Below are 16,163 nucleotides of genomic sequence, written 5' to 3' on the forward strand. Positions count from 1 at the left end.
TTTGGAGGGAGCAGCTTCTAGTTGCAGACAATCATCTTCTTCTTGATAGATAACTTGAGGTCACGATTTCACTTAGTAAAGTATTGGATTTGCAATGTAAAATTAGTTTTGTTGGACTGTTTTTGATATTTCAAGGTAATCCAAATATGGAGGTGGCTCAAAGAGAGCATAAGGAATCCTCTGAACCAAAGCGAGTGTTGATTTTTGCTGCTGTGAAAGGACAGGTTGTTCAACCCCTGGCAAAGGCCTCAGCCTCAGTAACTAGGTGCTATGGGACCCGTGGCCTGGCTATGTCCCTTTCCGTGGTTATAATGAACTGTTTGTGGATTCAGATAGGATTAGTAATATCTACACAAGTGAGAGTCTGTGAAACTTGCAGCAATACTTCCTGTTTTCTTGACTTCATATTTTTCTCTTACAGACCTTGAATGAAGCTAGTTTCAGCTATGGGCTCTGCTTTGAATCTTGGCTTACAGCTGTAACACAAGAACCACCTACAAAAATAACTTGTGTTCTATAAACATGCTTCATTTGAGTGAAGTGTTACTGCAATGTTTCCTGTTATTATATGGATTACATGTCTACTTTCTGAAAATGGGCGGGGCTTGGCCTCAACTGGCCCCTCCCACTCGAGCTTTAGTCCTGTTCAAGCATTGAATAAGTAACACAGAGATGGAGAAACACGGTGCTAACTGGACCCTTCTCCTGGTGCTGTGTGGCCTCCTGCCACTGAACACTCAGGCTGGCAGGCAGATGTCAAAACTCTCAGACAAGAAGTTATGCGCCGATTCAGAGTGTAGCCGTGAGTAATGCAAAGCAGCTGATTTAACTCTAACATATTAACTGTAGAAAACTTTCAGGATAGTTTTTCTTTTTTCTTTTAGTGTTTTCTTTTAAATGTTGCATTTCAACATAAACACTTTATGAGGTTCCATTTGTTAACATTATTTAACATTAAATAACATCAAAACAATGATATATATTTTATTAAATGTTCATTTAAATATAAATATTTACTGATGCATTATTTAATCTAAAGTTCTTATTACTATTTATTGGACCTGGGCTAACATAAAGTGAAAAATCAGATTAATAATTACTGTTAAAAATTATAATAAGAATTTGTTGAAGTCATAGTTTTTTTGATAAAAAAAATTACATATATATATTTTTTTTTCTTTAGGCTATACATAATGTTTCAAATAAAATAAAATACATTTAAATAGTAGTGATACAATTGTTATAATAACCATCTGTGCATTCACAGATCCCATTCTCATCGCTAGAGCTCTGCAGGATTATTACCCTCAAGACTGTCGCTTCATTCACATACACCAAGGCCAGTCTGTCTATGTGTACGCCATGCTGAAAGACCGTGGGAATCTCTTTTGGGCTGGCAGTGTAAGCTGTATTACTGAGTGAACTCAATTGCAGTATTTTAATAATTAAAACTTGCATGATTTTCTTGTATTGACAAAGTGTGCAAAAACAAATGCTTTCCCCCTCTGACAATGAAGTTACAAAGTATAACTGAAGATAACTGTTTGTGTAGGTTCAAGGGTCATATTATGGAGAGCAGGAAGCTCGTCTGGGATATTTCCCCAGCAGTGTTGTTGAAGAGACACATGCCTTGATGCCTGCTGAGGTTGAGGTCCAGACTGATGTGTGTAGCTCAATCTTTTGTCTATGATAAACAAAAACTAACTGACGCACTGACAAATACATGTAATAAAAAACTGACATTTAAGGTTAATTATACTCCTTTTTTTTTCTTTTCAGAAATGGGACTTTTACTGCTATTAGGATGGTGTGCTGTCTTGGCTGGAACATAAACACCATTTTTGATTCCACTCTGCACTTTATACTGTCACTACATTTCTTATTTCTAGTAGACAACTCCAATTAAAATCTTCTTACTAAACATATAGATCAGTGACATTAGACTGTAAATGCTTGTTGATGCAATAGTTTGAATAAAGCTGAGCTGCTGCTATTTGGCTGCTTGCAAGTGATCACCGTTTGTTTGTATCACGTGACGTTCTTGGTAAGAAAAGTTTCAATGAAAACTAAAAAGAAAATCGATTACTTCTCAAGCGATAAATGATTGCATCTGCCTTTATCATCTTCATACGACTTCAACAGAAGATATTCGGTTTCTAGCCGAGTTGCGTCATGCGCATTTCCATGGAGACCAACGACAGCTCGAGGATCGCGTAACTATTACTTGGTATTTAAGGTGAGTGCGTGTTTACAGTTCATTAAAATCTTTTAACTAAGTAAATAAAATGTAAATGTAAACGTTAAGGGCTGTACTAATATGGGCGAGGCAACTATGTAGCTTATGGACGACTATTAAAAATATTTAAATGTTTGTGGTCTAGGGTGAAGTTACTGTCTGATGAAAATTATTGCATAAGTAGGCTATTTGAGAATGTAATATATATATATATATATATATATATATATATATATATATATATATATATATATATATATATATATATATATATATATAAGAATATAATTTTAAATTATAAAAAGCACATGCGAAAAATGTTAATGTTAATGTTAACAAAATATTTAACTAGGCCTATTTATCGGGCATTTAGCTAATTGTTGCTGTTGCAAACTTTTAAAAAGTCTGTTCTTTTATGACTCAAAATGTAGTGGCACGATGTCCAATAAAAGCAAGGAGTTTTCTTGGGTGACAAACGGCCCTCCTTTTCATCACATGCTTCGGGCGTCTGGGCAAGCTGAGGTCTGGGATGATTTTACCGACGAGGCGAAATTTCGTCAGTATGGTTGGCGATGTTCAACGAATGAAGACTCTTATTCGAATGCCACCCTCATTGGGAACTGGTCAGAAGAGAGGTTTGACACTCGCCGTGCTGTGGCGTTACGACGCCCCCTTCCGCATCAGGTTGGTATTGCGTAGTGAAATACCGACTGTAAGTCACATTTAAAATGTTGAATTTCAGTGCATTAGATAATAACATATAAAACCAAGAAGTATCTGCATTCCTTTCACAGCTTCACTTTTTTGAGCAATATGCAATGCTTTTTGTCCAGCCCAGTAACCACAATTATAGGCTAGTTGCTGAACTATGAACATGTTCCACTTAACATGTTAATCACAAAAAGGCTTTTTTTTTTTAAACACTGAACACTGATTGTTTGTTTTAAAACTTTGTGAATGTTTTGCTTTATAAGTATGCTAGTGCTGTCTTTCTTTAAAATAAATTAGGTTTGATTTTTAGTTATCAGATGCAGTGACATTCATGTATTTTTAAGTGTCACTTAGGTGTCCAAATACCAGACAGATAACAGTCCGATAACCTTGAATTTGCTACTCCTCAGTTCTCCCACTACTTTGAAACCACATATTATTCCAGCTACAAGAAAGATGTCATTCGGCCGGTTTACACAAGTATGTTTTTATTAAATAATTTAATTTAAAAATGTTTTTATTAACTTTTAATTTATTAATTCATTTTAAATTCTACAAAATAATTATGCCTACTGTAAATAACCTTATATTTTCACTTTTTCAGCCCCAAAGATAGAGTCAAGAAGCTTCCCTGGCCACCAACCAGAGCTGGACCCTCCACAAACTAAGTGTGTGCCAAACTCCTGCTACAGACTGGACTTTAAAGGCCTTCAACATAGAGAAGAAATAGTGAGGGAGACTACAGAGCCTCAGTGCGGGAGTGTAGCAGAGACAAACTGAAGCCTTTGGCAGAGAAATTTGGCTCCCAAAATTATATTAGCTTTAGTAGCCTTTAACTGACTTCTGTGAGTGAACCATTGTCAAATATTGATAAAAAATATTCTTATGTTTTGCTCAAGCAAGTGTCTATTTTTTAATCATGCATACAGTGGAAAGAAAACGTCCAGGTAAGATTATTATAGTTCTCTATTTCAATTATATTGTGGTTTACTGCATTAGCCTCCTCGTAAAATACATACAAATTAGTTGTGAGATAGTGTTGGAAAAGTTAAAAATACTTGAGTTTAAAATGCAGAGCAATTCATAATTTCAACATATATTTTGTATGCAGACTAAATATCTGTCAGACCATTGATTTCCCTAATATTTGAACATTTTGAGTTACGCTATGCAGTAAAATAAAATAAAAATAAAGTCACACTGGTTTCGAATGGATGAAGTATTTATTGATAATTATTTAATGACGTTAATAAGTTAATCCAGCGCTTCAGCTGTGATTAATGAGGAATGTAAGCATTGAACAGTGCAAAGCCATGTTCTCACTTGCACCTCCTAGTGGGGTGATGCAGTAGTTCAGGCCTTTGTTTTAGTGGAGTGACATACAGATAATAATGAAATAAGGATATTTTTCCTACAACCTGCTTATGTTTCTTTTCCATATCAAAAAGAAAAAAAAACCGTGTGAGTGATTTAGTTTGATATTAGCAGCTTGTTGAATAAGTGAGCCATTGCTAAGATACCGAATCGTCTCAGTGACTGTAAACAATAGAAACGTTTGGCACTTATTCACAGGCACAGACATCTCACTCTCAAAAGTAACATTTATATATTATTTAGTAAATCTCAAGGCAGACATTTGACCATGCTTAGATGAATAAACTTGCTTTAATATGCTTTCATTCTCATTAGTTGTTGCAGTAACAGCAGTTCTTGTAACTGTATCACCGTGAGATAAGCACGTGCTATTCATGCTGCTTAACCATGAATTAACAATTAACCGTTTAAAGCTGTGTTGAGCAACATATTCATATTTTTTACTTTAAAGAGGTTCATAACCCCCTTTAACCTTGGGTTTTAAAGCCCAGCTCCTGGTATTGTCATGCGAATACAGTGGCGAAAGTAGCACAGCATAAATGTGACATTAACCAATCAAAAACCAGATCAGCATCAAACACATAATTACTGTAACTTTTTTAAGAACATATCAACATTCCATCACCATGTCCTCTGGTCCCAAATCCATCATTAAATTCAAAATAAACATACTTTTTCAAACCAAATAGCCATTATGACATCTCAAACAAATCATTTTAACATACTCCGGATACACAATAACAGAAGAAACACTTTACAGCAAGTTCCCATTTGTTAACATTAGTTAACTATAACATGAACTAACAATGAAAAATACTTATGAAGCATTTATTAATCTTAGTTAATGTTAATTTCAACATCAAAAGTTGCATCTGTTAATAATATTTAATGGACCAGAGAAATAACACAACATGACATTTGTTATTAATTAATGTTAACAAAGATTATAAATGTTGTAAGAAATAGATTGCTCATTGTTAATGTAAGTTCATGCATTGAGTAACAGTAATAGAACCTTATTGTAAAGTGTTCCTGTTTTCTGACTCTCCTGCAAATCACACCATTAATAATGAGAGACTTTTGCCATTTGATCCAGCTTAATACAATGGCCCATTTTTGCCTGTTTGTCTTTGTTATAAAAGAAATGCCAGGGAAAAATACTCCTACACTCAAATTATTTGTCTTGCTGTCAAGGATGCACGATATTCAAAAGCCCTTTTGTTTGGTGGCATCAACAGAAGACAATACTTTATTGTAAAAGTGTATCTTTTAAGTAACATTCATCATTTAGAGATTGTGTTTACAGTTCGTTTGACGCTAATGGAGTTTTCAACCTAATAACCGGTTCTTCTCTAGCCGCTGTGGCAAAGACAAGCTACGTTTTGGCCTGTCAGGAAACACCGGGCTAATAAGTTATTCCCTTGTAATGTAGCAGGAGCACAGTGGGACAGGGGAAACAGGGACATAAAGTTGAAACATGGAAGTCTAGCAGCTTTACTTCTTCTGAGACCCAGCCACGGCGGGTTTGTCATCACGGGTGATGGGAATGGAGCGCTCCGGGCCGTCTGTGTGCCTGCGCGGGGCCGTCACTGACAGAACGCCATCAGAAGACAGGGAGGAAGTGACAGAGGCTGGATCCACTCCGGCAGGGACACGGTATTTTCTTAGAAACTCTCGTGAGACGAAACCGTGATCATCCTGCGAGGAAAGCACAACATCGTTCTGAGCAGGTGATAATGAATGGTCCGTCTTTCACTGCTTAACTCAATGTTTACTTGCGGCACAAGGCCAGTGATGCTGGTGATGTGGATATTAAACAGCAAAGCCAGTCATGCAAAGGTCTGGGTAGGTTTTAGTTTACACCCTGTTGAAAAACCAGCATAAGCTGTTGTTGTTGTTGTTTTTTTCAACAGGGAAGTGTTCAGTGTTTATGTATTGTGAGTTGCTACCTGGCGATCCTCATGTTTGGCATGAATTTCAATGAAATCTCCGTTGATTTTCACTGACAGCTCCTCTGGTTTAAAGTGTTTAACATCCAGATTTAGCGAGAAACAGTCCTTTTCCATTTTCATCTAAGAAAACAGAATAAACGACATATATTTAATAGTTTAATCTAATGTTTACAATTAGCACTTCAGATTCAAAATAATCATTAATTAATTAATTTGGACATTTCTTTCATGGTGATTTCAAAAATGCCCCCCTAAATTCTTGTATAATGGGAAAAAACTCAACATAAAAAAAATGTATCCTGCAGACAGGACGGTTTTCAATACTTTATCATATAGTTATAATATGAAGTGTTTTCTTAAATTTCAGTGTTAACATAATAAAATGACTTCAAACACCCATTATATATGAACTGTACAGTGGAGAAAATGTACAGCCAGCCATTATCACAAATTAAAACCATTTAGGTTAATACGAGACCCCTCCTCTTTGCTTTGAGATCCTAAACACCCAGTTTATTTTGAGATAGCGACTCAGTAAATTAGACACGGAACTACAATAATGCTGATGTAGATTAAGCACAACGTTGACAAAAGTCATTGGAGACTCACTTCAGAAAGGCTGCTGTCCACCCAGCTTGGCCAGCGGAAAAAGGAAGGTCGTGGGTAGTAGAGCGAGGGAATCATGTCGGCTTCAGAGATGGGATCCCCAAAGTGCTGGTCAAAGATCCGGCTGGGAAAGAAGGATGGCCAGAAGGAGCGACGGAACCAGGGATACTGGATGGCGATGTCCATTTTGTGTCTGGGCCTTAGCAGCACTCAGAAAACTGCCGTCCCTTCTGTCTGCGCGCTTAAATAGAGCAACAAAGACGGCCAGTGGATCTTTCTGGAATAATGATGTAAACTGTTTGCCTGCCTTTGCCTCTTTCACTTTGGCCCTCCCACTGTCCTCTTCTTGCCACCCTGTCCCCTCTTCCAACCATCACTCTCTGTATTTATCCAAAGAGCTGATCAGATTTCAATTCAGTCAGATACCAACTGGATTACAGTGCAAGCCCCCAATAGTGCTGATGGTCCCTTGTGTTCACTGCACTGGAAACTACGCTGAACCTGCCAACATTGAGGAAAGTCAGTAGTTGCTTGGCATTCTGGTGCATCCAGCTGTGGCTCATTTGATGCCAGCACAGATTAGGATGCCCATGAGGTGATGTGCCCGTGCATATTTAGGTTCTGAGCCCCTTTGGAGGTTTAGTCTTTACTGAATCTGACAGTGAATGTGGCTGAGATCACTGTGCCAGGCTAAACACCATACAGAGTCAATCCCCATGAACGAGCCCTCGGCTGGGCAGTGTGTACACGGCTTACTTGAGCTGGCACGCTGATCGGACATCATCATTTTAGCGGGGTAAGCATTCTCGGTCGCTGTGCTCTCAGAGAATATTTTAAAATTAAAAATAAAACATTTTGTGAATTTGGTGCACTTTTAGTTCCTTGGACTTATTATTAGTTTAGCAAGAAAAAAATTACAATAATGAACTTAGTAAAAAATGTTGATTGTTTGACACAAAATGTGGCTGTAAAGGCTGCATAAAAAATAAATAATAAATTATACAATTCAATTCAACTATAATTAAGATTTTCATTATGTATTGAGAAATGTTTTATTATTGTTGTCAAATATATATATATATATATATATATATATATATATATATATATATATATATATATATATATATATAATATTATTATTATTATTATTATTATTATTATTATTATTATTATTATTATTATTATTTATGCTGCAAATAACATTTTGACTGATTAACATAATGCTGTTATGAAGTACATTCATGTTATTTCATTTTATTTTAATGTTTTATCTTAAGGCCTATTCCAAACAAGATTTTGCAAGAGTTGAAATAGCAATCTTTTTTTACTTTGAGATCTAGAACTGTAAGACTGTTTTGTTTTTTGAGTCTATCACTAAACCCATGCATTTGTGTACAGTATACAGTATGTCCTCCTATATGAGCAATGCAGGTCTACAGTGTTTACTAAAAGCTATTCGTAGCTAGATTTATCACCATCCTGTCTCAAGTGTGTCTATCTCACTTCTCCTTTCCCCTACTGTTCTTTCCACCCCTCTCCCTTTCTAGCCTTCCTGCTCCTCTCATACTCCGAAAATGAGTGTAACTGAAGTCTGTCAATCCAGCGAATTCTTCCGTTATCTTGTCAACCTGCTACAGAGGTCAGAATGGCTGACCGCACCGTTCCTCACGCCTACCCAATGAGTGTGGATTACGAGATGTGTTCACCCCTCGAATCTATGATCAGAACTTTGCAGAAGGTCAGTAAAATTAGAGTCTTGAATATAATAGAAATATACAACATTCTGAGGCAAAACATCCTGTATGTGTACATTGTACACATACACTTGTATTTTTATATATTGCAGGCTATCATGCTGTCCCAATGACTTTAAAAATGTTTTAAAGCAGTTCCCATCTATTTGATTTTACCACATAGCAAAAAAAAACAACAACAACAAAAAACATTTTGATTGTCAGAGGGTCAGCCTATAGCTAATAAATTTATAATTGCAAAACATCCATATTAGCACTTATACTATGACAGTAGTGAAATGTGATGCCTCAGTAACAATTTTTATTTAGAATTCCACACATGACATGACCAAAAAAACCTCTTGTCCTCTTCATGACTGATTATGAGCTGATCTTATCAAACAAGTTAGCAGCAGGTTTGGAGGCCAACTGTGAAAACACCACTCACTGTTAAGCTATAACAGAGCAGCGTATGTAAAAATGCCACGTGTTATAGGATTAAAATAGAAACTGTAAGTGCAGCCTGAGTCTTGATCTGTAGCTGGCATCACAAATTGTAAACAGACTTGACATGCAGATTTCTTCTGCCTTCTAGAAGAGATTTCCTAGTAGAATATAGAGAGAAAAGCTTTTCATATAATAGTAGATGCATTTCCATTAATAGTAGCAAATTGCTTCATGGTCAATGACATGATTTTAGTTTCTTTGTGTGGATTTTTTGTTCGATTTGATTCAAAAATTATATCAAAAATGCAATACAGATACTTCAATACATCTGTATGGAGGCGAAAAAAAGTCTTATTAAAATAATGAATAAAAAAAAATTAAGTCATTTGGCATATACATGTAGGGCAACTACCATTCAGCAAATGTAGAAAAAAAATAAAACAAGATATTTGATATTTTTTTGTTGTTGATTTTTTTCCATTCTGGAAGTATTAAGTTAAAGTGTAAGCGTGACACAACTGTTCTGATATCACAATGAAAAAAAAGTCTTAAAAATAAACTCAAATAATTAAGGATATTATATTCAATATTTTCTTTAAAATGAAGAAATCTGCTTCATTGTTGATTAAAATATTAAAAGAAAAAAATAGCCAACAAATCATATAGTGCACAAAAAAGTAAACAAAACATCAAATGATATCATGAGGTCATAAGTATCTTAAAATATGAGATGCTTTGACATTTTAATGATAAGGCAAGGTTAGTTCAGGTTATATGGATTTATTATAATAAATTATTATATTATCTTCCAAGCAGGAAGGAGGAAGTTCTGATATATGCAGCATAATCATAAAATGTTTATATTGTGTTGTTTCTAATTTTATTATGAAGACAAATTACATGCCGTGGACGCGTTGTGAGAGTATGATTAACTGAGATTATGACGTATTTGCCTTCTCACATTCTCAGCAGTGAGTCCCAAGGACCTTTTGGCCCCTGTCCTGTACCACGGTTACTACAGTCGTCCTCGCATCAACAAGCAGCTGGAGCAGGGCTTCTCTCAGGTAGAAATTGAAGATGATTGGTTTCTAGTTTTGCTGGATGTGTGCCAGTTCACTCCGGATGAAATCAGTGTGCGAACAGTGGACAACCTGTTGGAGGTGACTGGGCGGCACGCTCAGAGAATTGGACCAGCATGGCTTTGTGAGTCGTGAGTTTACCCGAACATACAATTTACCAATGGGTGTGGATCCGCTGCTGGTGCAGGTGCCTCTCTCACATGACGGGATACTGTCCATCCAGGCACCACGAAAAACTGAGGACCTGGAGCCTAAAATCAACCAGCTCAAGATTCAAGTGGACCAGAAGGAAAGCAAAAGTTAATAAGATGGACTTGATATAAGCAGAACTCTGTAGAAAAGTCTATGGAGTTGGAATTGTCCAACACTTTCATGCTCATTTATTAAATATTTTGGATATTTTAAATAATTCAAAGTTCTCTCACTTGTGTTGTCCTTTCACAGTTTGTTCAAATGCATTCCACAGAATTCTGCAGATTCCAAGCTAAAATTAGTGCAGAAAAAGTCTACAGATTTATTTTGGGGTTATATAGGTTGAACGTTTGGAATAATTGTGATTTTTTTTTTTAATGGTTTTGTGTGTGTGTGTGTGTGTGTGTGTGTGTGTATATATACAGTATTGTTCAAAATAATAGCAGTACAATGTGACTAACCAGAATAATCAAGGTTTTTAGTATATTTTTTATTGCTACGTGGCATACAAGTTACCAGTAGGTTCAGTAGATTGTCAGAAAACAAACAAGACCCAGCATTCATGATATGCACGCTCTTAAGGCTGTGCAATTGGGCAATTAGTTGAAAGGGGTGTGTTCAAAAAAATAGCAGTGTCTACCTTTGACTGTACAAACTCAAAACTATTTTGTACAAACATGTTTTTTTTCTGGGATTTAGCAATCCTGTGAATCACTAAACTAATATTTAGTTGTATGACCACAGTTTTTTAAAACTGCTTGACATCTGTGTGGCATGGAGTCAACCAACTTGTGGCACCTCTCAGCTGTTATTCCACTCCATGATTCTTTAACAACATTCCACAATTCATTCACATTTCTTGGTTTTGCTTCAGAAACAGCATTTTTGATATCACCCCACAAGTTCTCAATTGGATTAAGGTCTGGAGATTGGGCTGGCCACTCCATAACATTAATTTTGTTGGTTTGGAACCAAGACTTTGCCCGTTTACTAGTGTGTTTTGGGTCATTGTCTTGTTGAAACAACCATTTCAAGGGCATGTCCTCTTCAGCATAGGGCAACATGACCTCTTCAAGTATTTTAACATATGCAAACTGATCCATGATCCCTGGTATGCGATAAATAGGCCCAACACCATAGTAGGAGAAACATGCCCATATCATGATGCTTGCACCTCCATGCTTCACTGTCTTCACTGTGTACTGTGGCTTGAATTCAGAGTTTGGGGGTCGTCTCACAAACTGCCTGTGGCCCTTGGACCCAAAAAGAACAATTTTACTCTCATCAGTCCACAAAATGTTCCTCCATTTCTCTTTAGGCCAGTTGATGTGTTCTTTGGCAAATTGTAACCTCTTCTGCACATGCCTTTTTTTTAACAGAGGGACTTTGCGGGGGATTCTTGAAAATAGATTAGCTTCACACAGACGTCTTCTAACTGTCACAGTACTTACAGGTAACTCCAGACTGTCTTTGATCATCCTGGAGGTGATCATTGGCTGAGCCTTTGCCATTCTGGTTATTCTTCTATCCATTTTGATGGTTGTCTTCTGTTTTCTTCCACGTCTCTCTGGTTTTGCTCTCCATTTTAAGGCATTGGAGATCATTTTAGCTGAACAGCCTATCATTTTTTGCACCTCTTTATAGGTTTTCCCCTCTCTAATCAACTTTTTAATCAAAGTACGCTGTTCTTCTGAACAATGTCTTGAACGACCCATTTTCCTCAGCTTTCAAATGCATGTTCAACAAGTGTTGGCTTCATCCTTAAATAGGGGCCACCTGATTCACACCTGTTTCTTCACAAAATTGATGACCTCAGTGATTGAATGCCACACTGCTATTTTTTTGAACACACCCCTTTCAACTAATTCAACTAATTGCCCAATTGCACAGCCTTAAGAGCGTGCATATCATGAATGCTGGGTCTCATTTGTTTTCTGAGAATCTACTGAACCTACTGGTAACTTGTTTGCCACGTAGCAATAAAAAAAATATACGAAAAACCTTGATTATTCTGGTTAGTCACATTGTACTGCTATTATTTTGAACAATACTGTATATATATATATATATATATATACATACTCACTGAGACTCACTAAGACTATTATTATTATTTTGTTTAGTTTAGTTTAAAATGTTATTTATTCCTGCTGTAAAGCTGATATTTTAAGCAGCAACAGTCTTCAGTGTCACATGATTCCTCAGATGTGCTGATTTGCTAATAGATTTGCATTTCTGCAATAATTTTGCCACAGTTTAATATATAAAAAGAAAATGATTTTAAATTGTAATAATATTTCACAATTGTACTGCTTTATTGTATTTTTGATCAAATAAATGCAGACATGACAAGAATAAAATACTTATTTTAGAGGAAAACTTCACCAAAAATGCAAACTTGCTGTTTATTTACTCACTCTCAGGCCTTCCAAGATGTAGGTGACTTTCTTTCTTCAATTAACTATTCCTTTAAAAACATTAACAACAACAACAACAACAAAATCTGAATTTTTTCAAACTTTTGACTGGTACTGTACATTAGTTACTTCATTTATGCTACACTTTACATCTGGGAGTAAAAATGTACTCCCAGGAATTTTATGACGCATGTTAAGTTCCCTCAGGATAACCTTGCTGGTTCTGTCACCATATGTGAATTTTTGCTAGACATATAATTTTTTTTTTATTTTTTGTTACTCACAGTAATTGTGAAAATGAAAAGGTCACCAGCCATTGGTTGGCTATAAAGATAGCCCTACCCCAGAGCTGTGCCATTGGTTGAGCCACTGTTGCGGTGTTAAAGTTGTAATGACTTGGTTCGATCAATCGTTTTTAACTGGATGGATGCAGATCTGAATGTGAGTTTGAAGTAAGAAAGCGAGCGCAGCAAACATCATTAAAGTTTTGAAAGCACTATGATCACAGTGTTCACACTTTCCTGGGAAGTCAGTCTACCATAGTTTACTTACAGTTTTCTCTTCATATTATCCGGATCTGAGAAAGATTTTATCATCGCAAACTTACACACTTCAGTTTTAATGAATGATTTTCTAAAAAGACTAAACATGTCATAATATGTCACTTAAAATTGATTGTTTAACTATTTACATTCGCAAGTATGTGGATATTACAATACAGCTACTGTACAATGCAAGTAGTACATATTAGGTCCCATGTAAACCAAGAGTTCTCTGCAGGGAAATGGATCTCTTTTTACCTAATCACTTCCATTATATTATGTTCATGAGTGAATGACTGCAAAGATATACAACATTTAAGATACTGCCAAACATTCATGACCTCAAGGTCAGCCTCGACGATAGGGGCGTTGCAGTTCAAGGTACAAAGGTAGCTTTCTTTAAGAGCAACACCTGCAGGACTCTAGTTACAGAGGAACAAGGAAATGAAAAATGAGCAACTGATCAACTCTAGGCATCTGTGCACTGACGACGATCTCTGCCATGGGGAGCAGTTTAACCAAAGCAATAAATAAGTGAGTAGCTAAACATTTGCATGTTTAAATGGATAAACATACTGGGTACAGTTTACAGTATTTATTTACTCAAATGCGACAGGGTTCTATGACGTGCTTGTTACATGGGCGTAGGATCTTGATGGGAAGGAAACTGCCTTAAACAAGATTCATTTGTGTTGCTAAATGATCTGTTCACTATTTAACACAAATGTGAACCTTTAAGTAGGCTATTCTTTGAGAAACATGATCCTCTGTGTCTGTTCATATTTGATAGTTGGAGTGCTTAACAAATGCTGTTGGTGTTCATGAGGTATTGCATTGTTCAGAAGAGGGAAATGTATTGTATTAGCATTTAACAAAACAAAGAAGTAGGAAGCTAAATATTCTTCCTCTTAACCTTGTAAAAAAGTACACTTTTTGTTTTCAGACACTTAGATTCATGTTATTTACAATTAACTGAAAATCTATTATAGATCAGGTTCGTATTAAATGCTATCTTAAAAATGTTTTTTGACCCACTTAAGTAGGACGTGAGTGCATCTTTTTATGTAATTTCGAAATTTCGAAATATTGTTAAAGTCTGCCGAATGGATACTTGACAAATATTTATGGTAAATAAAATGTTTACTAAAATGTAATTTCTGTTGAAACTTGTATGTCGCTCATTTAATAATAATATGCAATTACACATTGGAAATGAAATAACTTCAAATGTCAAATCAAATAATACACTACAGTTAAAGTTATCAAGTATTTTGTGCTTGAGCATCAAAGTCAAATCAAAATAAAGCATGATGATATTATAAAAATAAAAAAATTGCTTTCTTTCAGGGCCGTACGCAGGTTTTTCTAACCAAGGTCTCAAAATCGAGACTGATAGGGGGTTCAGGGGCTTGTTTCCCCGAGAAAATGTAGATTTTCCTGACTTAGCCTACATGTGTGCATTTTAAGATGTTTTAAGGCTCATCAATTGGATAATGGCATTAAAAACAGTGAGCAGTAGTAGCATAAATTATTTTTCAATTTAACAGATTCTTAAACATGAGAATCAGATTAGGCTAAATGTTGGAATGAATGATGCACGCTTCAAACTGGAAATTAAGATAGTTTCTCATCACATCACATGTCTAAAATTATTAAACATGAATATATATATATATATTCTTTGTTTGGAATTATTTTTGTTGGCGGAAAAAGAGCAAAAACCTGCAACATGGTGTCTAAAACGTAAGACTCTTAATTAACTTTTTGTTTATTGAGTTGTTGTAAAAAATATATCAAATTGGCACTTTTTGTGTGAAAGTGATATTTGAAGTGGTATAAATATGTACATTTTCTGCCCCCATTTCTTGAATTTTGTGATAATTCGAAACTTATTTTAATAGAGCGAGTCATGCAGAAAGAATGGACTGTAAATAGTAGCCTATATGTCTATGACGCGCACCAGTCTAGACTTCACATAATGTATGAGTATGCTCTGTATGGGTGTTTTGAATGTTTCTTTCAAAATACTCGATCATGTCAAATCGCACATCGTTATAACAACAATTACGATAAATCGCACACCTCTTCCGCTGAGGCATCTCAGATGAGAAGATCTGTTACCTTGGCTTTTTATCCTTGCAGCACCAAAGCAGAATTACTATAGCCTAAGTTAATTATTTCACGACTTCTGTTATTGGAAAAATACCAAGGTTCGGACCCTGGGGACCTCAGTGGTGTGTATGGCCCTCCCTACTTACCGTACATTTACAATTAATCATTTAGCAGACGCTTTTATCCAAGGAGACTTTTACGAGAACAATGGAACCAATCAAAACCAACAAAAGAGCAATGATATTAGCTTAACGCAGTACATTTAGCAAGGGTTTTTAAAATAATATAATAAGTAAAAAGAAAACAGATAGAATAAAAAAAGAATAGAGCAAGCTAGTTAGAGGTCTTTTTGCTTTTGTTAATTGTATATACAAAAAGATTAGAAAGGTTTTTTTTTTGTTTGTTTAAAGTAAAACTTTTAAAAGGTATACTTCGGTTATTAATAATATTGTCATGATAGTGTGCACTCTTTAAGAACATTCAAGTGGCCTTTTATTTCTCTCTTTATTCATCTTTATTTTATTAATTTTTTTAAAATGGAAAAGTCTATCAGTTATCAACTTAATTTCGGGAACTACAGAACAAATAAATAATTGTAGTATGTGTTTTTTTTTCTTAGATGGAGAATAAATCCAAGAAAACTTTCACAAAAACAGACAAAAAGAAAAGGTAACAAAACACAATAAAACTAATCTATCCACTTATGAGATAACAAATGAAAAAGATTCTCTGATTAGCAAAACAATGTTTATTACTTGC

At 35.5% G+C, this 16,163-nt stretch overlaps 4 protein-coding genes across 4 annotated transcripts; 3 read left to right on the forward strand and 1 right to left on the reverse strand.

The window, feature by feature from the left end:
* Positions 1 to 648: 648 nt before the first annotated feature.
* On the forward strand, positions 649 to 2,008 carry mia (MIA SH3 domain containing). The gene is made up of 4 exons (XM_026212449.1): positions 649 to 802; positions 1,268 to 1,401; positions 1,553 to 1,663; positions 1,780 to 2,008. Exons 1-4 carry the CDS (start codon positions 673 to 675, stop codon positions 1,801 to 1,803), a joined length of 399 nt encoding a protein of 132 aa, XP_026068234.1. The 5' UTR covers positions 649 to 672; the 3' UTR covers positions 1,804 to 2,008.
* Positions 2,009 to 2,086: 78 nt separating this feature from the next.
* cfap68 (cilia and flagella associated protein 68) lies at positions 2,087 to 4,459 on the forward strand. Its single transcript, XM_026212448.1, has 4 exons — positions 2,087 to 2,236; positions 2,668 to 2,920; positions 3,358 to 3,427; positions 3,552 to 4,459. Exons 2-4 carry the CDS (start codon positions 2,675 to 2,677, stop codon positions 3,725 to 3,727), a joined length of 492 nt encoding a protein of 163 aa, XP_026068233.1. The 5' UTR covers positions 2,087 to 2,236; positions 2,668 to 2,674; the 3' UTR covers positions 3,728 to 4,459.
* Positions 4,460 to 4,596: 137 nt separating this feature from the next.
* Positions 4,597 to 7,420, reverse strand: cryabb (crystallin, alpha B, b). Its single transcript, XM_026212446.1, has 3 exons — positions 6,883 to 7,420; positions 6,271 to 6,393; positions 4,597 to 6,019 (listed from the first exon to the last, which is right to left on the reverse strand). Exons 1-3 carry the CDS (start codon positions 7,063 to 7,065, stop codon positions 5,816 to 5,818), a joined length of 510 nt encoding a protein of 169 aa, XP_026068231.1. The 5' UTR covers positions 7,066 to 7,420; the 3' UTR covers positions 4,597 to 5,815.
* On the forward strand, positions 5,971 to 10,737 carry LOC113049804 (heat shock protein beta-2). The gene is given in 5 exon segments (XM_074559833.1): positions 5,971 to 6,051; positions 8,430 to 8,585; positions 8,588 to 8,620; positions 10,032 to 10,246; positions 10,248 to 10,737. Coding segments are annotated over 4 exon segments (504 nt in total). The 5' UTR covers positions 5,971 to 6,051; positions 8,430 to 8,527; the 3' UTR covers positions 10,446 to 10,737.
* Positions 10,738 to 16,163: the final 5,426 nt, after the last annotated feature.

Source organism: Carassius auratus, chromosome 30 (assembly GCF_003368295.1).
Source record: "Carassius auratus strain Wakin chromosome 30, ASM336829v1, whole genome shotgun sequence".
Lineage (NCBI taxonomy): Eukaryota > Metazoa > Chordata > Actinopteri > Cypriniformes > Cyprinidae > Carassius > Carassius auratus.

Coding starts and splice junctions, on each gene's coding strand:
- mia (XM_026212449.1), top strand. CDS start 673: ATGGAGAAACACGGTGCTAACTGGACCCTTCTCCTGGTGCTGTGTGGC. Junction 803..1,267: donor CGCCGATTCAGAGTGTAGCC/GTGAGTAATGCA, acceptor GTGCATTCACAG/ATCCCATTCTCATCGCTAGA. Junction 1,402..1,552: donor ATCTCTTTTGGGCTGGCAGT/GTAAGCTGTATT, acceptor CTGTTTGTGTAG/GTTCAAGGGTCATATTATGG.
- cfap68 (XM_026212448.1), top strand. CDS start 2,675: ATGTCCAATAAAAGCAAGGAGTTTTCTTGGGTGACAAACGGCCCTCCT. Junction 2,921..3,357: donor GACGCCCCCTTCCGCATCAG/GTTGGTATTGCG, acceptor GCTACTCCTCAG/TTCTCCCACTACTTTGAAAC. Junction 3,428..3,551: donor CATTCGGCCGGTTTACACAA/GTATGTTTTTAT, acceptor TCACTTTTTCAG/CCCCAAAGATAGAGTCAAGA.
- cryabb (XM_026212446.1), bottom strand. CDS start 7,065: ATGGACATCGCCATCCAGTATCCCTGGTTCCGTCGCTCCTTCTGGCCA. Junction 6,394..6,882: donor TGGACAGCAGCCTTTCTGAA/GTGAGTCTCCAA, acceptor CTGTTTTCTTAG/ATGAAAATGGAAAAGGACTG. Junction 6,020..6,270: donor CCAAACATGAGGATCGCCAG/GTAGCAACTCAC, acceptor CTTTCCTCGCAG/GATGATCACGGTTTCGTCTC.